Source organism: Onychomys torridus, chromosome 3 (assembly GCF_903995425.1).
Source record: "Onychomys torridus chromosome 3, mOncTor1.1, whole genome shotgun sequence".
NCBI classification, from domain to species: Eukaryota; Metazoa; Chordata; class Mammalia; order Rodentia; family Cricetidae; genus Onychomys; species Onychomys torridus.
The window spans coordinates 102,140,116-102,163,258 of NC_050445.1; the positions used below are offsets into that span (position 1 = coordinate 102,140,116).

The 23,143-nt window shown below is 50.0% G+C and overlaps 1 protein-coding gene across 2 annotated transcripts; it reads right to left on the minus strand.

Annotated features, from left to right (window-relative positions):
* Window positions 1-3,630: 3,630 nt before the first annotated feature.
* Ssuh2 (ssu-2 homolog) lies at window positions 3,631-22,337 on the minus strand. 2 transcript variants are annotated; one of them, XM_036180350.1, is made up of 12 exons: window positions 22,309-22,337; window positions 18,837-18,935; window positions 18,290-18,371; window positions 17,181-17,310; window positions 15,563-15,623; window positions 14,478-14,602; window positions 12,998-13,060; window positions 11,469-11,554; window positions 10,244-10,336; window positions 9,418-9,523; window positions 8,519-8,626; window positions 3,631-3,777 (listed from the first exon to the last, which is right to left on the minus strand). In XM_036180350.1, the coding sequence occupies exons 1-12, from the start codon at window positions 22,334-22,336 to the stop codon at window positions 3,631-3,633; spliced, it is 1,128 nt and encodes a 375-aa protein (XP_036036243.1). In that variant the 5' UTR covers window position 22,337. The 2 variants fall into 2 exon arrangements, with proteins under 2 accessions (XP_036036243.1, XP_036036242.1); XM_036180349.1 differs by having other exon boundaries at window positions 17,181-17,313.
* Between the last annotated feature and the right edge of the window lie 806 nt (window positions 22,338-23,143).

The following is a 23,143-nucleotide window of genomic DNA, read 5'->3' on the forward strand; positions in this document are numbered from 1 at the left end:
GGAGGGTCTCATAGTGGATTCAGTCACAGCCCATTTTCCTGAGTCACAGAGTTAGTATGGAACGGTAAAGCCTCGGAGGGACTTTGACCTAGCTGTGTTCAGCTGGGCTCCTGGACCTGAAGGTTCAAAGTCAATAAAAAACAGGATGTCCCCTACCCACAGGATCCATTTTATTCAACCTATATGTGTCTGTCTGTGAATGATGATCTTCATTGTCAACTTGAGAGGATTTGGAGTCATCAAGGAGAGGCTTCTAGGAGCATTTCTGGAGGTTTTCCAAAGGGGGCTGAGGAGGGAACATCTACTGACCACACCATGCACTGGGGGCCCAGACCTAGAAAGCAAGCTAGGCATCTTTCCCCCCACCCCTTTGTATGTGTGTGTCTATAGTCTCTGTCTCTCTTTCTCTCTCTCTCTCTCTCTCTCTCCTGCTCAACTGCTGAGTGTCCCTCTGAAGCCACTTCCAGCTAAAATGTTCTCATTGAGTTCCCATGCCAACAGCATAGTTGATATCAGCCTTTAAAAGCTCGTGTTTCTTTCTGATCCCCAAATACTCCCCCATAGCCAGTATGGTTTGAGTGTGAAACATCCTGCACAGGCTTGTGTGCCTAAATGGTTAGTGTCCGGCTGAGAGTGCTGGCTTGGGAGGTTGTAGGACCTTTAGAGATGTTGATTCTTGCTGGAGGAAGTGAGTATTAAGGATGGACCTTTCAGGCTAGAGCTGCCTCTGTTTCCAACCCAATTTTCTCTATTTCCTCACATATAGGTATTGGAACCAGTTATCTCACCCTCTGGCTGCTCCAGCCACTGTGTCTTCCCCACTGTGGTGGACTGTATCCTCGCAAACTGAGAGCCAGAATAACTTTTCTCTGAAGCTGAAGCTTGCTGGGTATCTGATCAGAGCAAGGAAAAAAAGAAACATAACAGCTTACTTACATGCAATGTTAAACACAAAGGAGGAATTAGAAGAAATTGCTTTATAAAAATACGTGCATTTCAGCACATAAGTGCTCAGGCATAACAAAGGATGCAGGAATGCAATCAGTTGTGCCCATATATGTGCACACATCAAAATGAGGTAAAAGATCTGGTATTCCAAACAAGGTACGGGAGGGAGGGACTCAGGAGAACAGAGTTGAGCACTATGTAAAAAGGAGCATTCTGGCAGGGTGGTGGTGGCACACTCCTGTAATCCCAGCACTCGGGAGGCAGGTGGATCTCTGTGAGCTCGAGTCCAGCCTGGTCTACAGAGCTAGTCCAGGACAGGCTCCAAAGCTACAGGGAAGCCCTGTCTCAAAAAAACAAAAAACACAAAAAAAAAGAAAGAAAAGAAAAGAAAGAAATGGCTGGCAATATTTCTATACTTATATTCCATTTCAACATCAATGGGATGTGTATGACATAAAGTTGATGACATATGTATGGCTGGCTTTGCCAGAGGGTTAGCAATGCAAGTTTGGTTACCTGCCCTCCACCCACCAAATGCCAACAGCATTCCTTCCCATCATAGCATCCAGAAAACACTTCCATGGTGGGGCAGAATCACCTACACTGAGGGCCACAAAGGTAGGACAAGGGGCATGGGAGCATAAGTTGCAAGCTACCTTGTTAGTTTGGAGGCAGAGTCTCCACACTAGGGCATGGTGGTGCTCCAGAAAGATCTGCCTTGGAGACTTCTTTCTCATGCCACCACAAGGCTCTGTCCCTAGGGAGCAGCTGCTGTCCAGGCCCTGCTGTTCAATCTCAGTGTGTGTCCCTCCAGCCTTGTAGAGCCCATGGACTTGGTAGCAGGCAGCCAGAGCAGGAGCCAGGGTTTTGGATGTGGAAAGCACTGGGTTCAATCTCAGCTCAGCTACCAGGTTCACATGGCCTCGACTTCTCAGCCCAGGTCTCACTGGGTTCTGCAGCCCCAGTCCTGAGAGAGCTGGAGGCACTTTACCCAGCCCACTATGGACCCTGCTGCTCTCATCAACATTATCAGGTTATCCATCAGCATCTCCCAATATATGGCTCACCAAGTCCAGGAAATAGAAATAGCCAAACAAGTATGAGTAAATCCAGGGCTCAAACAGTAGCAGAGAGGGTACAAATGCTCTGCATCTGTCTCCCCCATACTCCTCCCAACCCAGCCTCCCAGGGCCATATCCTAGAAGGATAGGGTAGGGATAAATGGTCCAAGAAAGACAGAACTTGGACTTCAGAAGGGAGTCCTGGATGGCCCATATGGGAACATGTCCAGAGGCCACTGTTTCTGTACAGCACCTGTTCTGAATCAAGGACAGGTATTACAAAATGACAGCCCTCTGGTTCCTCATAGTCAGGAACATGGTAGCCTTCCTGACCCAGGAACACCTTTCCAAAGCTGAGCCATCATGTGGATCTACAGGGAGCTCCCTCTGCCTGTCCAGCCTCACCAGTAGGACCCAGTTCACATCCTCTGATCCCAAACCACATCTACTCAAAAACACTCTGGAAACCCTTCCTGCAACAGGGAGCAACTAGACTCCCATCCTTCCATCACAGATGTGGTTTTGTTTGGGTTTTCTGAAGTTTGGGATGAGACCTCTATTTCTTTAATTAAGCACATGTATTGTTGACTTTTCATGTTCTCTGCAACAAAAATGCCTGACAAAAGCAACTTAAGGAAGAGGGGTTTATTGTATTTTTACTCACAATTCAAGGGTACAATTTGTCACAATAAGGAAGGCACGGTGGTAGGAGCGTGAGGCAGCTGGTTACATTGCATCTGTGGTCCGGAAGAAGTAGATGAACACTGGTGCTCAGCTCACTTTCTCCTTTTTAATTCAATCCAGGACTCCACTCCATGAAATAGTGCTGTTCACAGTCACGACAGGCTTTGTCACCTCAATTTATCTAATCTGGAAACTCTCTCATAGACATGCCCAAAGGTTTGGTTCCTGGATGATTCTAGATCCTGGCAAGTTCGCAGTCAACATTAGCCATCACAGTACCCATGAGTGACAGCCACTATATAGCTTCCATGTTGTGAGGAAACCCAGACTGTATGGAGGTAGCCTAGAAGGCAGCTTCCCATCCACCAGAAGATGTTTTTAAAACTAGCCTTCAAGTGACTAGAGTGCCCATCCGTGAACCAGCCCAGCCTTCTTTCCTCTAAGTGAGGTCTCAGACCTTGCACAGTACAACCAAACCATTCCAGCAATGGTTACGTCAGTGTTTCCAGCCCAGAGGTTAGGAAGCAAAGGTGCTGGGTGGAAGTTGACCCATAAGTATCTTTCAACACTCCTATAATGCTGAGCATGGCTCAAGGCTTATAGTAGAATCCAGACTAAAATAGGGATCAGCAATATGAGATCCCCTACACAACAGGGGTATTAGATAGAGGGAGAAAGGCAGCGCTCCCATCATTCATATTACATCTCTCCCTTATTCTACAGAAACTTGCTTAGGAGAATTCTTATAAGTTAAACATGGGTCCCAGCAGATGAGCCCCATCAGGAGTTGAGTCTTGACAGATGGTTGACCAATTGTTCAGAAAGACTTCCAGAGTTTGCAAGGGGTTGTCCAACATCACCAACATAACTAAATTCAAAGAGCACTGCTGTCCCCTTGTCAAACATGACTGGTGGACTCTGGGGATAGCTGTGCCTATCAGAGGATGGTGCATCCACAGCAATAGCGCTCAGGGTAGTCAGCCACGTATACCTGGTGGTCAGTGCCATAGATGTAGTAGACAGAAGTCTTGCCTTGGTACCAGTAATGAACTTCGGTGATGGGGATCAGCTCGATGGTCTGGCGCTGAGGAAACAAATGGCCAAACACAGAGTTGTACTCATGACACTCATTTGTTTATGAAGCAGCATCTGCTCCCATGGCTTGTGGGGGAATGTGGAGAGCTGGGTGCACAGGATGTCCAGATGTGACATCTAGATGCATCTCCTGATATGTTCCCCTGCTAGTCCCATTTCTGCTACTGTGATAAAAATAGCCAGACCAAAAGCAACTCAGGGGAGAAAGGGTTTATTTGGGCTCATAACTCCATGTTACTATCCATCTCTAAGGGGAGTTGACGCAAGAACTTGAAATAGCTTGTCACATCCAAAGTCCAGAGCAGAGAGAACAGGAATGTACACATGCCTTCTTCTGTTCATCCATCTCTACACTCACACAACCCAGAGCTCAAACCTACAGAATGGCACTGCCCACAGTGAATGGGTCTTACCATCTTAATGAACATAATCAAGACAATCCCACACAGCCATGCCCACAGGAAAACCTGACCTAAACAGAACCTCATTGGGAGAGACTCTTCCCAGGCGATCCTAGAGTATGTCTTTTTGGGAAAAACTAATTTCTCTTCAGCCACTGTCTGATATTAGAAATGAGGCATGAGCATCCCCAGGGGACTTCAAGGAAGCTACATGACATTTCCAGAAACATAAATGTCTCCATGAGATACTGGATAGGGGTGGAGAACAAAGCTGCTTTCAACACTTGTGTTTCCAAACTAGCATAGAGATGTATGGAGTGGCTTATTGATTTTGATTTTGGTTTTAAGATAAAAATGTTAGAGAAATGCCAGCGTTTGGTGGATTCTATCAGGCTTATCTGCTCAGAAGTCCCTCAGCCACCACCACAGCTGTGTGTCAGCACAGCCTCAGGGGAGTCTTTCTCAAATGGTCTCCTTTTTTGCAGATGGGAAAAACAGAGGCTCATGAGACTTCAGGTTCCAAACATCAAACACTGCAAGCCTGGGTTCCTCTCCTTAGCAGTTCCCATGTCAAGCTCAGATCTCTTCCCAGCATCCACCTCTTCCTAAATAACTTCCCCTCAAAAAGAGAGTAGAACCCTGTCTCCCACAGAGTCTGCCTCAGACCCTCATCTCCAGCCCCTTCTCTGAGTAGTTAGTTCAAAACTTTCCCAACCCCCAGCTCTGCTAAAGAAGGAAGTGGGGCTCCTGCAATGGGAGCAGGGTTCCCTGCCACCTTTAGTTCCTAGTACTATTTGACTGTTGGCAAGGGCAACCCCTAGCTGGTATACAATTGTAACTCCTCCAGACGCTGAAGTGGCATGTCCCTGGGATGTTTCTATAGTTTCTATAGTTCTGCCCTGTGCCTTTTGCTCATGCTGCTTCCACATCGCACTCTTGGGCATAGGATCCCAATCCCAAGAAAAGGGTGTGACGGCTAAGAGCCAAACCCTCCTCACTTGCTGCAAGCTCTTCCCATCAGAAATACCCCAGCTTGCTTGCAGCTCTTGACCACTCAGAGGCCCTGGGCGAAGAAGCTGAAACCAGATGGTTGTTCAGATTTCTCTCCTAACTGCCTGTGAGTTCCCAAGGAAGACTGGAGCAGAGCTGAGCCCTGTAGGAGGAGCTAGGAACATAGGACATTGCCCAGGATCAGGATTAGAAACTTCTGTGAGCCCTCCTGTGTGGTATTGAGCTCCATTTTTCTAGACCTTGACTTTCTTATCTGTAGAATGGGGTCAAAACTGTCTCAGAGTTGGGATGCCAAATGAAATCGGAAAACTAATGTATATTCATAAGCCAGGAGCTATGACTCAAATGATCATTTTGGAATCAAAAGGCAGAAGCCCTCCCCCCCCCAAAAAAAAATGCCATCCAAAGCCTCCTAAATAAGGACTAACAGGCACATGAAGGTGAGAGCCAAGACTGCTGCCCAGAGGTCTAGGCAGAGGATCAGGAGCACTCTGACTTCTAGACCCTTCTACAAGCAGCAGCAGCAGCCCCACCTCCATCCACTATGAGCTCAGAAGCTCTGCATTTGAGCCCACAAATCACCCAAGCCCTCAGCCCTTCAGATGATGGGCCTCTTGTGATTGTCTGCTTATGTGTTTGCCTCTTGGCTGTATTCTACAATGGAAAATTCTAGATATCCACTTGCAGCTTCTAGAACTGTGCACATTGTGGTGGCTGCCACCTCCTCATGACTAGATTCCACTCCCCACCTTCTGTAATAAGAACAAAACACCATCGTAGATCATTGGCTCTGGCTCCAGGACCAAAGGCCAATTAGAAAATGTGACCTCAGCATTCTGTCCCCTTAAGAAATATTTTTTTTTTAATGTGCACATACATCCCCTGCCTTGCTCTTTCCAGCTCCAGGATTTTCTACAATGGATTATGTTGCTTGAGGTGAGATTGTGAGGTAAGAGAAAGACTTTAGAGGCCACACTAGTCACTCACATAACGTGTCATTTAGGCCGCAGGTTATGAAAGGACTCACGTTGAACACTCTATGAGTATAATGATCCCCCAGACGGTGACCAGTGTGTGCAAGCTGCTCAAGTCATATTGTCCCTCAAGCCCTAGTATTCCTGAGCCCTCCTGCCAAGCCCAGAGTAAATGTCTCACTTGGGACTCCTCCTTCATGTAAGCCAAACCATCCTGGCAGGAGCGGAGATATTCTAGAAAGGCACTCATGTCCCTCCCTATCAGACTATTGACACAACGGATCCCCAGGAACTGGAATTTTCCCCAGGGAAGGGATATTACACAAGGTGCTGTTGGGCACCTTGCAGAAAAGGGGACAGCCTGGAATCTGATGGGTTGATGATGTGTGAGAACTCACCTTGACCAGGACCTAAACCTGTCAGAATCCCAACGGCAGACCCGGAGGGAGGAACGGAGGGAGGGAGGGAGGGAGTCCCTAGATTCCTTTAGGTACGCCTCTTCTCAGTGTGCTGTGTTGAGTACATCTCTCGCTGCTTTGGTATATTGGGAACAGGTGTCAAGCCCAGACTGTGGGCTGCCAGGATCCAGGCACTGCAGCAACTACTCAGGGAACAGCTGTAAAACTCCACCCATGCCAAAGCCAGCTCCCTGGGAGACCAGTGGGTGATCTATCCCTACCCATTCCCATTTCCTGACAGCCTGCTGCTGCACCCACCCCAGGTCTGAGCACCAACCCCCATAGCCCAACTCTCTGCAGAGTTCTCTGAGGGGTACAGAGCCTACGGTCCATGTCCAGGGCAGAGAGTGCCAAGCAGCAGCAGCCCAGCCTCCTGACCTCCAGGTAGGTGGCTACTAGGGCATGACTGAAGCTCAGAGCCACCCAGGGATCAGACTGACGTTGACATGTCACCTAGCTTGACTTCCTCCTCACCCCAACCACAGTCACTGAAGCCTGACTGGAGCTCAGAGCCACTCTGAGATCAGACTGGGAATGCCATATAACTAACTGGCTTGGTTTCCCTCTCAACCCTTCCCCAGTCCTTCAAGCAACCCTTCACAGTAAGTGACACTCATATAGGCATTTTGGGGGGTTCCTTTGTAGAGCCCAACCTGAGATAAGACCCAACCTTACCACTTCACAGACACTGAGTTTCAGTGGAGGGGAAGGGTTAGTCCAAACCTTCCAAGTAAAAACGTCTGGATGCTAGAAAGTCTGAGAACTCCCTGCTGTGTGCAGACACAGAGCTGAGTGGAGAGTGAGCCTTCAGAGGGTCCCCGGGGCGACCACCTAGCCCCGGGAGGCAGTGGAATTTGAGGAGCCTGAAGTTCGCTGAAGTCCCCTTCCAGATCCCAGGGTCCCGGTTCACTTTAAAGCATGCAACTTGGCCTTCTCTCTCCATCCAGCAGGAGAGATGTGCAGAGAAAAGGGAATGGGACTCATTGGGAAAGACAGAAAAGAAAGCAGGTTACGGCACAGGTTAGCACCTGTGAACCCTTAGCCCGCAGCAGCACTCAGGGAAGAAACCAGCCGTGAAGATATTCAAAGCAGCTGCCCAGGACCGCAGGTGGATGGATGCGGGAGACCCAGAATCTAAGCCCTGGCTGAAGGCCCAGGTTCCCCACCACTAACCTCAAGCACAGGGTGTTCCCTGAGGTCGATACTGGGAATCTTTTTCTGTTGCTCTCTTTTTTTTTTTCTTTTCTCTTTTTCTTTGAGACACAAGCTCTCACTGGGCAGCGAGCTGGGCAGCAAGCTCCAAAGAGCTGCCTGGACCCCCAGGGCTAGCGCCACTACAGCAAGGCTTTTATGTGGGTACTTGGGATCTGAATTCGAGTACTTGGGATCTGAATTCGAGTCCTCATTCTTGCACAACAAGCAAGCACTTTACTCACTGAGCAATCTCTCCAGACCCCAAGAACTCTACTCCATGCTGCAGGGATGGTGATTCTCGTGGCAGACACCACTGCCACCTCGTGGCCACCAGAGGAACACTCCAAATGCAGCAGCGCACCGGCCTAAGGCCAGGGTGCTGACTGGATTTCCTTCCTGCTCTCTGAATATGAGGGAGTTAGAATCAAAATCACATAGGACTCATTTCTTGTAAATAAATCCCCAGTCCTCTCTCCCAGTGACCGATGGTCCCTCATGCTCCTTAAGCCTCATATGCTGGTCCTCAACTCCAGCCACACTGCCTCAACCCTGAAGCTTCCGGAACTGTGCATTTCCCAGGCCCTCGATCCCCTGCACCCTCACTCTTCAAGGCAAAGCCTCATTTCTCTCCGTTGAGTGGGCAGGGAAGCATTCCCAAGCCAAGCCCTCATCCTCAGCCTCCCCTGCCTCACCTGCTGAAGGATGCGGGCACGGGAAGCCAGAACGGTATTGTGTTCCTCAATGCCCCGCTGGGAGGCCAGAGAGATATCCCGCAGTGGGAAGTCCACAATGGGGTACACCTGGAGAGACAAACAGAGTACCTCACTTTCTCTCCCAGAGCACCCCCACAGAGAGTTATGGAAGATGCCAGGGCTGACTCCACTAGAGCGATGAGGAGACCCAGAGAGTGATGGAGAAGACTCCTTGAGGCCACGCAGCAAGCTGAGAGAAACTCTTTAGACATCATTCACCACTTTATTGGCTCAGGGAGTCCAGGACAAAAGGGAAGGGTGCAGAGAGCCTACGTTCCCACCTGCACCTTATGTTTCCCTTTCTGTGGTCCTACTGTGTGCTGAGCATCATGCTGAGTGCTGAGATAAAGCCAGAACTACAGCAAGTGGGTCGTGTATCGCACCGACATCAAAACTGCTCGCTATGTGCCCAGAGGGAACAAAACAAATGGTATAGAGTCTCAAGCAGCAGGCTGGCAGCTTCATACAGCCCATACATGACAGCATTGACTCAGTCCCTGAGATATCCCCATTCTCAGGCTGCCGTATGAAATCTTCTCCATGTGGAGACAAGCCCTGCCTCCCTTACGGTTCCTCCTTTAGCTCATAGCACTGGCAGCTCAATGATCTTTCCCACCTCCACTCAGCATCCGATCCACCCGGGCAGGCTATCCACCCGGGCAGGGGGCTGATGACCTCATGGCCCTGACACTCAGAGTCACCCAGGGCCTCATCTCTGGCTGGGCAGCCCTGTTCCCACCATACCCATCTACCCTAACCCCCAGAGAGGGTCGGATGCTCCAGCTAGTCTTCAGGATGCCCACTTCCTTGCCACCTGTGTGTGAAGGCTCCCTCCTTACCATGGCATTCTCATCCCTGAAGAGGTTTTCCCCTCTGGCTTTGGCGAGCAGCTCCCCAGGGCAGTGGAGGTGGTGTGGGGACACAAACTCAAATAGGCTGTTCTTCCTGGGAGGAGGTGGGGGAGGAAAAGCGGAGCACCAGCTTCAAATCATTGATCATCACAATCATTACACCTGCGCTGCATGGGGTTGGGGACTGGGGCTGGAGTGAGTTCGCAGCCTCTCTAAGCTCAGTGCCCTGGCCTGGGAGGAGCTAGTCCCCGTGTACCGTGGCTTGCCTAGCATTTATCTTGGCCAGGGACAGGACAAAGGCTTTGTGATAGGAACACATCCATGGATGACCTAGAGGCACAGATACACAGTTGTATCCCAGTCATCAGTGTTCAGGGGCCCTGGGCCTGCTGCCCTAGCAGGTGACAATGACGGATGTTAACTCAAAGCTAAAGCAAGCACGATGGCTCAGTGGGTGAAGGCACTTGCTGCCAAGCCTGACAAACAGAGCTCAATATCTAGACCCTAGATGGTGCAAAAGAGAACCAACTCCTGCAAGTTGTCCTCTGACCGCTACACGACGGCCACAACACTCACGTGCCTGCGCGTGTACACATGCACTTCCACATTTGGGCATGCTCACACTCACACAAAGCTTTGAAAAAATTAACTTGAAAAATGAGAATAAAAATAAACTCAGAGCCAAAGCCAGTCTGCATCCTCTACCCCCACAGCTGCTCCCCCTGGACCAGGTGGGAGCCCCTATGATGGAGAGATTCTCTGTACCAGCAACACCCCCCACCTCCTCCAGACCTGGCCCCTGGGTGTCACTTACCACATGATCACCAGCTGGACGAAGTGCTCCAGCTTCCGTTCCCCCTTACAGGTGGCACATGTCTTGTTCCCCCGCCCAGAGCAGGTACTGCACCTGTGGCCACAGTGAACAAGGCTCAATATTACTGTGGCTCTCAGAGGCCCCTGCCCTAATTAACCCTCTTCAGTAGATGACTCCCTGACTAGGGTGGCATGTACCTGCCCACCGTCACCCTCCCTCCTCTGACAGCTGGACCCTAGTGTCCTCTTAGGAACCTACCCTTCCCATGCCCAGCCCACTTGGTTCTTTCGCTTTTTGATCCCACCCTCTGTGGACAGCTTGCGATCTCAGCCTGGCTGGTTACCTCATTCCATCTCTCTGGCAACACTAAGCCAACACAAACATGGACCCATGCAAACCACGTCAGGATGCTCTTAGAATTCTTCAGAAGAGTGTCCCTCCCCACCAGGCTGCTTAACCTGGTCCCCTCACCACTCCAGCTTGGTGACACTATTTAAACACCTGGATCCAGCTAGACCTGATGCCATACAGTTGTTGGGCCTATACTTTTTTTTTTGCCACAGCCAATTTGAATTGGGTCATTTTACTTGAAAAATAAAATAAAATAATGTTCTAACCAAAACAAAAACAAAAACAAAAAAACAAAAAACAAACAAAAAAAAACCATTCTTCACTAGTCATGGAAGAAGGTATGGTTAATCTTGGCCAGTGAAGCTTGACCATTAACCAATCTAATTTTGACCATTCTCACTTCTTGTAGTTTTGTTTCCCTTTAAAGATTTACAAATAGTGAGAAGACATAATTCACAAGATGCCACCACCACCTACTGTATGCAAAGCCCCAAGAGCAGAAATGGAATGTTCTGGGTTCTTTAGTCAGTCGAGCAACATGCTAAGCAGCTCCTCCAACCAGGCCCTGCTCTGGGGTATAAAGGAGGCTGTGCTCGGAGTTTAAAATTGCCCTTCCAGCTGGTTTTCCTTGGAGCTCTTCTCCACGCCCCATCTCCTCACACCTGCCCCACATACTTTAGATGATGTCCTAACACGCTGGGCCTTGAGACAAGCACACCCTCAGACAAAGTACAAGAGCATCCGACATGCACAGACTCTGACAGCACAGCAATGAGAGAAAGATGGGGGCCCATGCCCTTTTCGGCTGCACAGTGACCAGAAAGAAACTGAAGACTAGAGAGCCTTTCCCCACCCACTGCAAACCCACTCCTACCTGCGCCTACCAGAGCCAGAACACATGTGGCATCTCCGGGGCTGCCTGGCCTTTCGCTTGGTACCACTGCAGGATGAACACCTCACCTGTGGACATGCCCAGACTCAGCATCTCCCTCCCAGAAGCAGGGCCCAGGCCACCCACCCAGAGACCAGCTTCCCACCCAGCTGCGTGACCCTGACCCAGGTCTCTTCCTCCCCTGGGTTTGTGGCTTGTGGCTTTGTGGCTTGCGGATTAGTGGCTTTGCACCCTGCCAGGAACAGGATCATGTCCATAGATCCCTGTTTCTCCTCTCTGATTTGTCCCCACCCCAAAGCCCCAAAACCTGCCTCCAACCAAGTGTCTGGAAAGAGCCAGGAGCACAGTGGCTGAAGACCACAGTGAGGGCAGGTGCTCTTTAGGAAAGTACCCAGGGGTAGACTCCTGACATTCAAAGCAAGCACAGAGAGCAGGGAGGAGAAAACAAAAAGATCATGGGGGTGGGGATGCAGGGGGTGCTGCAGACAACGCCACAGGAAGCAAGCAGCAGGAGACATGGAAAGGAGAGAAAAGCCAGGTACCAGGTTCAGCCCACTGAGACCCACAGTGAGCAGGTGAGAGGTGAGTACCCAGCAGGCCCCAGGATAGAGGGCGAGGCACACTGGGACATGGTGGGACAGTAAGTGATCGATGTGTGTCTGATGAGCAGACTCAAATTGGGAGCCTTGGCTTGAACATCTTGTCTCCAGAGCCAACAGTTCCTGTCCTTTGTAAACCCAGGATGTCTTAGTGTGACTGGCCTCACAGTCAAGCATCCACCCATCATCTTGGGTCATTCAGCTGTACCCTCTTGCAAAAGATCATCCAAACTGGGATTGTTGACAGTTTGCACCCCCTTGTGGATAGGTGGGGAGGGTCACAAAACTCTCACCTCCGTGTCCAGTCACTCTCCATCACCTGTTATATGCAACTCTGCCTTAGGGAGGCGCTAGAGTATATAGGTCTGGGAAGAGTAGGGAAGGGGGACTCCATCTATGCAGACATGAAGCCTTCTCCCTATTGAGTAATACATTTCAGGTCCAGAATGCTGAGGGAGGAGCGTTCACACCCCTGGGGGTTACCTATAAGTTACCCAATGTATTTATTGGTTCTCTAGAATGAACTTTGGCAGAATTGTGCCTGGGTCTGTGGTTGGGACCTTAGGAAAAGGGACAGATGTTGTTTTCATCTTTTCTTGGGAAGGCATTTTAGCATGGTCCCTAGGACCCATTCTTTTACAGGGTCCAGACCCATGCAGATCCTCAGTGCCTGTGAGGAGGAAGGTGAGAAATGCCTAAACTGAACCATCAAAGCATGAGGGTCACTGGAGGCATCCATGCTGACTGTCCCAGCCACAGATGGGAAACGGGAGACTTGGAAAGGGTGATGACCTACCAGAGATGACACTGTGGGTGCAGGGAGCTGCTAGGCCCTAACCTACCCTACCATCCCTATGCCCACCCCAACACTCACACAGGATCACTGACTCATATGGCCCACCCATGACTCACCATGCCGGCTCCATGGCAGCCGCTGCACTTGTAGCGGCCACGCCCGTGACATTTGTGACATTCCTGAAAGGGAAGAGTTCTCCTTGGATGGAAGTCCCTAAGCAGGTCCAGACAGCATGCTCTCACACTGAAAGGATGCATTGGGGGGGGGGGGTGCTGAAAACCCAAAAGGCTCATGCATTCCGCTTGGGAGAGTGGCAGAGAAGAAATCCCAGAAGGCTTCATTCTCCCAATCCTAGAATATCATGGGGAAATGTAAGGGGAAAGGCCCTTCCAAGTAGCTGGAGAGACAAAGGGGCCTGAGTGCCAACCCAAGGCCTCATACTAGAACGTCCCCAAAGCCCAGCCCAGGCTTTCCCACACGCTAAGATGGGGTTTCTGTGAGCCCTCAGCTAGCTCACACTCTAGCTTCCTGTGGGACTAAACTACACTACAAAGGCTGATAGAGGTTGCATCAGCAGCTCATTTGCATGGGCCTTGAATGAAACGGACATCGTTTTTGTGAAAGGCAAGAAGCTAACTGCTAGACTCTTGTCATTGAACGAAAATCGTTCTTGCATCGTCCAAAAAAGAGTGAAATGCGTTCCTGACCTCTTCAGCTCCTCCACAAGCGGTAACTATAAGGACCCACGGGGTCTAATTACATCCTTAAATCAAGTGATAATGAGAAAACAGACAACTGTCAGTAAGAACAGAGTGAGGGTGTCAATCAGCTACCAGGTCTCCCACACTTCCTGCTAAGACAGATTTCTATACAACAGATAGACATCAAACCTATTCCCCTATTGGCATCCAAGGAAAAGCTCCATGGAGTGTGTGGGTGTGGGATTTGTATGCTTGTGTTGGCACGGCTCACATGGAGACCAGAGATCATTGTTAAGTGTCTTCTTCTGTCAATCCCCTCCCCCTCCTCCACCCCACCCCACCCACCACCACCACCACCACCACCCACTCCACCCCCGCTTACTTTTTGAGACAAGATCTCTCTCTGAACCTGCAGCTCACCAATCTGGTTAGGCTGGACAGCCAGTGAGCCCCAGAGGTCTTCCTGTCTCTGCCTCTCCAATGATGGGGTTACAGGTGCGAGCCCCCACACCCAGCTGTTTATATATGTACTAGGGATTAAAAACTCGGGCCATGTGCTTGCTCAGCAAGCAATTTGCCCACTGTGTTTCAGATTTTAGCTCACATCAATTTCGTTGAGTCCTCCACTTATCTTACTCTCAAGCGAAAACCAAGCAAGGAAGCATGTGTGTACACGGCTGCCCTAGGAATGCTGTCCCTTGATATTTCCAGCTGGTCATGGTCCTCTTGCTGTGTGAATGCTGCTTCCCTAAGATGCATGCTATTCTGAAGTTGGGTTTTATTTTTACCGCAAACATGACCTACCAGGCTGTGCTTGGGAGAAAGTCTGAGGAAGCATGGAGAATAGGGAGAAACCGACTTAGAGAGCAATACAGATGATCCAATCAGCTGTTACCTTGACCAGAGAGGAGTGAGGCACTTGGAACTTCCTGGTGTCTTCCTGAAACATTGGAGGCACTTGGACCTTCATATCCCAAAGCCTGGGAGAGGCCCCTCTCTGGGGTCCATCCACTGAGTGGTCTGACACAGAAGAGGTCATCGTGAGGACAGTAAAGGGCATCAGGGATAAACTTTGTGTATGCACCAAACAGCATGACACCCTCCTTGGTGCACATCATGAGCTAGGGCTGCAGAAGAGTGTGTACAGGGCCTCCCTGGCCTCCAAGGTTAAGCACTTTGGACCTGGGTTTGAATCCTGGCTCTTCTACTTCCCAGCTGTGTGACTCTAGGAAAGTAGTTTAACCTCTCTGGAATTTAATCATCTCATCTGTAGCATGGGGATAAATAATGGTCACCTAGCATGTAGGATTGAAGTGACAATTAAATTGAAGAATGTATATAAAATGTCCAGCACACGATGGGCACACTCTGAAGAATCAATGATCAGGAACCGTCACCACCATACACACTACCCTGGTTTCATCCTTATCTTCCAGACAGCATGTTCTCACACTGAAAGTATGCATAAAGTGCCTGGAAAACTCAAAAGGCTTGTACATGCTGCTTGGGAAAGAAGAGGAAAAGAAATCCTGGAAGGCTTCATAGAGAAGGTGACACAGGCTGGGTCTTGAAGAATGGACTAGAGATGGACAGCAGAGAAAAGTCTTCCCAGGAAAGGAAAAAAAGCCTCTAGAGCATGGCAGAGGTAGAGTGGCACAGTAGGTGGGGAATCTGATCATCTAGAAGTTTAGGGGTATTTGGTGGATGTCCAAGCACAATGCTGTCTTTGCAGTCAAAGTCAATTGCTAGGCTGCCCCAGCCTCTTGCACACTACTTCCCAGAGAGGACCACCTCCCACAGTCAGCACTGGGGAGTCTCTGAGATGAAAGCCGTCCCACCATTTTATAGTAAGTGGGGAAACTGAGACCCCACAAAGACAAACATCAGATTCAGCATTAGTGACTGAGCTAGGTCCTGATATGGTTCCCCAGCCCCAGCCTGGTCCCTTCCAAGCAAACTGACTCCAGACAGTTCACTCACTGGTGACTGGCTGAAATGTCCACTCGCTGACTCTGGATTCACTGAAGGTCTCTAGCCGGTACTACAGAAGAGAACACGAGTGTGTCACAAACAGTGTCCTTCGTGGTAACAGTACTATGTTGCAAAAGGATGAAGCTTCCACCAGCACAGGCGGCTGCGAACAAAAGTGTGACCCCAGCCAGGACCCCACCCAGTACAATCCCATGAAGTTCCACAGGGGAATCATCTACAGGAAACATCCTATAGATGCTAGCCCATGGTGCATGGAGGCCCCAGGTTCCTGCTCTAAGCTCCCCCTGACTCATGACAAAGTCTTCCTTAATCCTTATGCACAAACCTAAGGTGAGTGAGAAGGGACCTGGCTCGCGCTCTCTGTCTCTGTCTCTGTCTGTCTCTCTCTGTCTCTGTCTCTGTCTCTGTCTCTGTCTCTGTCTCTCTCTCTCTCTCTCTCTCTCTCTCTCTGTGTGTGTGTGTGTGTGTGTGTGTGTGTGTGTGTGCACGCGCACATGTGCATGCACACGCACGAAGTGGAGGTCATGAGTACATTTGCATGCATGCATGTGGAGATCAGAATACAACCTTAGATATAGCCCCTCGGGTGCTGTCTACCTTCTTTTTGTAATGCAGGGTCTCTCTCTGGCCTGGAACTGGCTAACCTGGGCTGACCATCCACTGAGCCCCAAGGATCCTCCTGTCTCTGCCTCCCCAGTGCTGGAGTTACAGGCATACACAACCATATCAGCTTTTTTTTTTGGGGGGGGGGGTATATATACATTTATTATGCCAAATTGTATATATGTATATATATGAGAAAGAGAGATGAATTCTATTCAGCTCTAAACACATATCCAGCTTTTTAATGTGGGTTCTGGGGACTGAACTTGGCATCATGCATGTATAACAAGCATTTTCTGACTAAACTATTCCCTCACTCTGTCTCTTCGTCTCTTAAGTGGGAGAAAATGGAGGCTTAAGGAGGCCAGCTGTTTTGCCTAGGTCACACAGCTGCAAGCCAGCCTCTTTTTCCTCTACACCCAGTACCTATCAACCCTCATGGCCTGACTTCCACTTGGTTGTGTCTCGTTGGAGGAAAAGTTTGACACCAGCAAGTGTGGCCTGAGATTCTCTCCCAGGGCCCTGTCGGTGCAGGAGACTGAAGCACCTTCTATGGTCTGAGTGTCAGAGGTGAGAGCTCCCCAGTTCTATGGCACAGGCATGGCTTGGGAGACACAGAAGCTAGGCAGGGTCAGGGGAACAGAGGGTCCTTCCTCATTCTGTGACTCATGAAAGGGTGTAAGGAGGCCCAAGCTTCGGGTCAAAAAATCCTAACTTTGAACCCTAGATCTACCACATCTAACCAATTGGTCAAGTATCTCCACCTCTCCTGATCCCCAGTACTGGCTCCAGACACTGTGGACAACACCGCATTGTGATGGACAGTTGTGGGGTGGGGGAGTATGACATGGTCTCAATCTGCTTTTCACAATGCCTAGTGCAAGGAGGGGAGGTTGTCAATCATGATGAGAGTCTTATGTTCTGATTATTTGAATAGGGAAGCTGTGGGAGACTGGTTGCATGCACCTCCAGGACCAATGTCCCCACAACCCAGTGTCCCTACCCTGCAGAGGGTTTGTTGTCTCAGCTCCTGGATGATGAGGTTGCCAGCAGCTGAACTGCTGTAACAGCACTGGGAGTTCACGAAGCTGAGCAGGGCCTCCCGGGCCACCTCCTCGGTCACCACAGGGACTCTGCTGGCAAGAGGGCAAAGGAGCAGAGGTCTGGGAGGGGCCTGTGGGCTCACCACAACCACTCCCTTAGTGTGTAGGGGAACACTGAGGCCCAAAGAAGAAAGGATCCAAGGCCTGACTGTGCTGAGGTGTCAGTGTGGGGGGGACATCTAGCCAAGGGGCCCAAGTGACAGGATGCCTAGGGTAGGTAGGACATTCTAGAATGCCTGGAACCCATATTAGCCCAAGTATGGGGCTTAGGAAAGAGACTAAATTGTAAACTTAAAAAATAATAGTAATCTCCTGAGAAAACCAACTTATAGGGAGGAGAAAGATGATGAGTTAGGGCTGATGGTTTCTGTGGTCACAGATGAGTTAGGGCTGACAGTTTCTGTGGTCACTTGGCTCCATGCTTCTGAGCTCAGGAGACTCCTCTAAGCAGGCCACATGCTCAGCCACAAGGAGCATTTGGGAAGGGGCCTCACCACATCCCTTCTGCATAGAATTGGCTGGAACCCAGAGCTCTGTGGCAAGACTTCTCAAAACAAAGAAGATATACATGGGCCCCCTGACAGACATTTGGGGGAAAGGAGAACTTCAGCAACAGAGAACCAGAGTCAATGTTTGAGCAGCATGAGCCAAACAAACGTGTGCACTGAGCTCTGCCGTCAGGCAAAGGCTGCCATGGACAATATGCACATAAATGATTGTTGCCAGATTCCAGTATCACAGGACTTACAGATACAGCCTGGGGGCTGGGTTTGGCCCAGAGGCCAGAGTTTGCAAAGCTCTGATGTGGTCTGTGGTTTCCACCACTTCAGAGCATGACACCCTGAAGATTCCCAGGCCACATCCCTAGGGAGATCTGGTTCAGTGGGTCAGGGATGAAGAGGGTATCCCCAGAGGGTTTTTCAATGGCTGAGGCAAGGTCAGAGCTGAGCACTCCCAAAGAGACTTCCCATGGGGCAACAGGGGCATGTAGAAATGCATTGAGCCTCACCTGTGCTCCAGGACTGAGGACCAAGATGCAGGTTCCGGGGACCTTCCCGGGACCTCCAAGGATGGAAAGAAGACCTGCCTTCCTAGAAGAGAGGGAAGGAAGACATCATCCCGGCTCAGAAGAACAGGTGTTGGTGCAGTGAAAGAAAGGCTGGCCTGGTGCAGGTTCAAGGCCAGCCTGTGGTATAAAGAGAGAAAGGGAGGAGGAGGACAATGAGGAGAGAAGAAAAGCAGAAAAGTAAAGAGGGCTGGGATTATAGCTCAGTGGCAGAGGACTTGCCTTGCTAAGATTCACCAGACCCTATATTTCCAAAGTCCAAAATCACATAGAAATGATATATGGAATGCAGCTTCAGCCAATAGAATAGGAATTTTAAGGCCAGCATCATTTGGGTAGCAGAATGTTCAGGGCCACAGAACACTGCCCACTCTCTACCAAATCCCACCTCCCACTTCTCAAGACCCCAGGAGAAAGGGGAACTATCTCACCCCCCAACCAGCAAGAGCCCCTGGAAAGAGCTGTAGGAACTATGACTACTCTGACTCACCACGCCCTTGAAGAAGCCAGTCACAGCTGGGCAGTCCCTCCAGGAGCTCCTCAGGGGGCATCACGGGACTCTCAGCCTCAAAACTGAGGTCAGCCATACCTGTCATGAAGACACGAAGAGAGTCATGTCAAACTTTGCAGCAGCCAAGGAGATGGGACAGAATCGACAGTGACTTCAGGGAAAGCTAAAAAAAATGAGGGTGGGCACACACAAAACACCTTGGTCTTTGGGGAAGGCACCTCTTCCAAACCCTAGATTGGGCTGAGGGTGTGGCTTGGTGATAGAGAGCTTCCCCAGCAGACACATAAGTCTGACCCCCACTGTAGGATAAACGTCAGAGAACCCTCTAGATTTTTACTTCCACCAAAATTAAATTCTGTGGCCATTCCTTCTAGGTTAGTATGAGGAGTGGTGAGCAGAATGCTAAGCAGGGCTTGCTCTCCAGAAGAGCAGCCAGGCGGGCATGGAAGGCCGGGCTGAGGGTTGCTGAAGGTTGCAGTGTGTGGCTAGGGACAGTGCAGAGAGGAAGGGAATGTCATGAAGACTGACACTCCTTCCCTGCCACCCTCCAAGTTAGGAATGCCCTTCTCTAGCAGTGAGACAAGCTACCTGTACCTCTAAGGCTTTTTTCAAAGGTAAAAAAAATACAGGAGTAGGTTTGTAGCTAGAGGGGGCGTCCTTCTTAGTGGGAAGAAGGGTGGCTGTGATACACAGTGACAGGGTCCCGAGGTCTTCAAATGGTTTTGCTTTGAATGAGTTTGCTGATTTAAAACGCTTAGCTACCAGGGTCAGCCACTGTCTTCTGTAAAGAGGTAGGGGAGAGGTATTTGGGCTCAGTAGGTTTAACAACCTCAGGCTCACTTACTGGATGTCACTGCTGGCATGAAAGCAGCCACACCCTGCTGAAAAAGTGTGACTCTGTCCCACTCTAGTGCTTTGTAGGGAATGAGGTGGGGATCAAGGTTGGCTCCTAAGCTTGCCACTTGCCTTGAACCCTTGCATGCCAGTGTTTGAAAATGTTTACTGCAAGGAAGGACTGGGATGTCAGGAAGGTGGAGGCTGGAATGGGGGTCTTTCTGAGCCAGGGTCCATATGTGTCTATCCACTGTAGTTCCCAAGAGCTCAGTAAAGATCAAAGTCAGGGTTGAGTAGATATAAGTCCCAGAGTCAGAGGGCTCAAGGTCATGTGCGTAGCTATGGGTCTGGGCTCTCCACCATGCCATGCCCTCTCAGATGTCACACAGATCTGTGTAACTTATTCCCCGTCCCATCAAAATAAAGCAAGTCATATTGGTGCCCATATAATGGGGCTGTGTGTGCTGGCCTCCAGCCCTGAGCATGGCATATAAAAAACCACTGGCCCTGTGCTGAACTTGATGTGTGTTCCTTTAAACTAGAAAAGAACAATGAAAATGTCAAGTGTAGAAAGAAAGGCCACTTCTGTCTCCCAGACTGCCCTGGCTGTCAGGCAGCCTTGGGTCAGCTAGGGCACCAAACTCCATCTCTTGGAGGGAAGACAGAGAAAGGCCATGTGGCTACAGTGGCCTCCTAGAGACCAAATAAAAGGGACAGGATGATGGGAAGAATGGAGGGTGGGTGACTAGAGCCCCATACATCACCCTGGAGCCACCCTGACCTCTGAGGCCATCCCAGTACCTCAGTGCTAAATTTATGTCACCATTCCACCCAAACAAGAAAGGACTCCAGGCTGATTCCCCAGAAGGGCACATTTCCTGTGTCACAGGAGCACAACAGGACCATGGAGGTCACCTGCATTGTGCCACATTGTACCCGACGTTGGGGTGAGTTTGGGGGCAGCTGTATGGCTGAGTGCCTCACCCTGTCACACACGGTGCTATCTAAACTCCCACAGGAGTGGCCTCCCCATTCTATATGACTGCTGCATTCCCCCATTCATACAACAGCAAAATGAGGCCCAGAGATTCAACCTGAGGCTACCAGCCCACACAGGCATAGCAGAAAGAAGTGCTCATAGCTCAAGCCTGCCTCCATGTCCCCAGGGCCTCTACACCTGTCTCCAAGTCCCCAAACAATCTGCTGCTGAGATTTGCCTTGCAAAGACAGATGGAGAGGCGGGGTCTTTGCTTGCCAACCACAAACTAATTTTCTTTTGCATGAAAAGAATTGTTCTTGTGGAGGAGAACAGTTAACAGAGAAGCCTTCTCATCTTTATCTTTCCCAATGCCATTCTCTCTGGCTCAGAACCTTCTCTGTCTTAACAGGATCCCAGTGTGGTCCTCTCCAGAACATCAGCATCTCAATGCACATCTGCCCATTGAATCACATTCCACATCTTATCCCTTTCAATTCATGAGTTCTTCTCTAGAATACTGGGAGAAAGAGCAGGCATCCAGTAGGCACATGTGAGTGTTAGGTATGCAAAGCACCCCCAAGTGCATGAGTGTGTATGGCTAGAACTTCACTTAAGCATATAAAGAGATATTCAGACCTCTCTACCTTCAGCTCTCCCATCACAGCCCTGCCTCTGGGCCCCTCAGTTCTCTGTTTCAGCCCATATAGCCTTGGAAAATGAAGTCCAGAGAGTCTGAGTGAGCTGAACAGAGTTACTCAGAAATCCGGAGGCAGAGCTTAGATTTGAATCCAGATCTGACTTGCTAGCCTAGCCAGTGGGAAGGGGAGCAGCATCTGTAAATTCAAAGTCTGCTAAGGAGCCACAGCTGAAGGGGAAAAGATGGCACTGGGTATGCGAAGACTTTCAGTCCCATGAAGATGTGCTTGGTCCACAGACCCCTATAGTGTTCCCATAAGAATGACAACACCCTCATTGCATACCTAGAAAGCAATTCAATGACACTGTACCCATACCCTAGTGGTCCTCACATTCAGACCTCCTGACCCAACTTCCTTTTACACATGGAAAAAATGAGGTTCAGAGACATTAAGTGTCTTGGCCCAAGACCCCACAGTCAATTTAAACCAAAACGATATCCCCCAATTCTCCATCTGCTGCTGCCCCGACCACCACCACATTGCCCATTCCAACTCAGAAAGAAAACTTTCCTTTATGTAAGCATAGTCCATTTCCTCTGAAACCTGTTTCCTTTCTTAGGTTTTAAGCAGCCCTTTGCTCCCATTGTATCTCTGTCCTGCTAGTGACAGACTGGGGTCACCAGGACTGTGATAAACAAGGCTGTGTGTGTGGAATTTTGGCAGCAATGCTATGCATTAGCTGCATCTAAGAATGAGAGAGAAGAATCCTGAGGTTCAGGCTTCTATTTGGCTGGATAAGGGGATAGGGGACTCCTTGAGGTAGCTGTGGCATTGCCTTCCCTTTGCCCCAGACCACATAATAGAGAGGCTGTTGGCTGTCACCAGCTGTCTATTCCCATCAAAGGAAAAAGGAAGGAAGAGCTAATCAGGACAGAGATGCTCATGGAAGTCAGGCGACATAGATGCAGAGGTGGCCCGCTCTATCCCAGGCTCTACTCACTGTCATCCTCACTGGGGTCCCGGTCCATGGTCAAGACTTCCAGCCAAGTGGGTATCTGTGTTCCTGAGACTGTGGTTCCAATCCGAGAGACTACCCTCAGCCCCTCCCAGCCCATTGTTACCATTCCACACATAACAGAGGCAAAGCCACCATGTGTCTGTCAGAGCAGGGCCCCACCCTATGTCCCAGGCCCTTGAGTGTCCCACAAGAGCCTTTCACTTGCCAAGCTCGAGGCCTGGGTCCCAGCTGCATTCTGCACAGGGCACTCACATCCTGCCATTGTTCTGAGTGAGGGAGGATTCAAATCCTCCTCTGTCTGAGAGAAGCCCAAGTGCCAGACCACCATGCTACTCCATGCACCAGTCAGGAGCAGGCTTCTAAGTCCTGAGGGAACACAGGGAACTGGTTAGCAACCACAGGAGACTGCCCGTCAAAGGAGAGACCACAAAGGTGCTCAGACTAGCTGGGGATCCCTGAAGTCTGGGCAGTAGTCTCTTGTGTCTTTGAGCAAGACAGCACACAGGACATCACAGCCAAAGCCAGGTCCCCTCCTAGGATGTGTGGGTCATCCTGCTACCATTCTATACCCCTGGGAAGCCCCTGTGGGATTGTTTGTGGAGGTTTGCTGGGGCTGGAAGCCAGGACCTCAAGCATTTTGAGGCAAAGCCTACCTCTGTCTGAACTGAGCCCCAGGTCTCTCTGAATTATGTACATGTGTGTAAGTTTGTGGGTGGGTGGATGGGTGCATGTGTGTATGTGTGCGCAGGTGTGCATGTATGCACACATGTGGTGAAGGCAAAGGACATCTCTGGTGTATAACCTCAGACACTGTGCA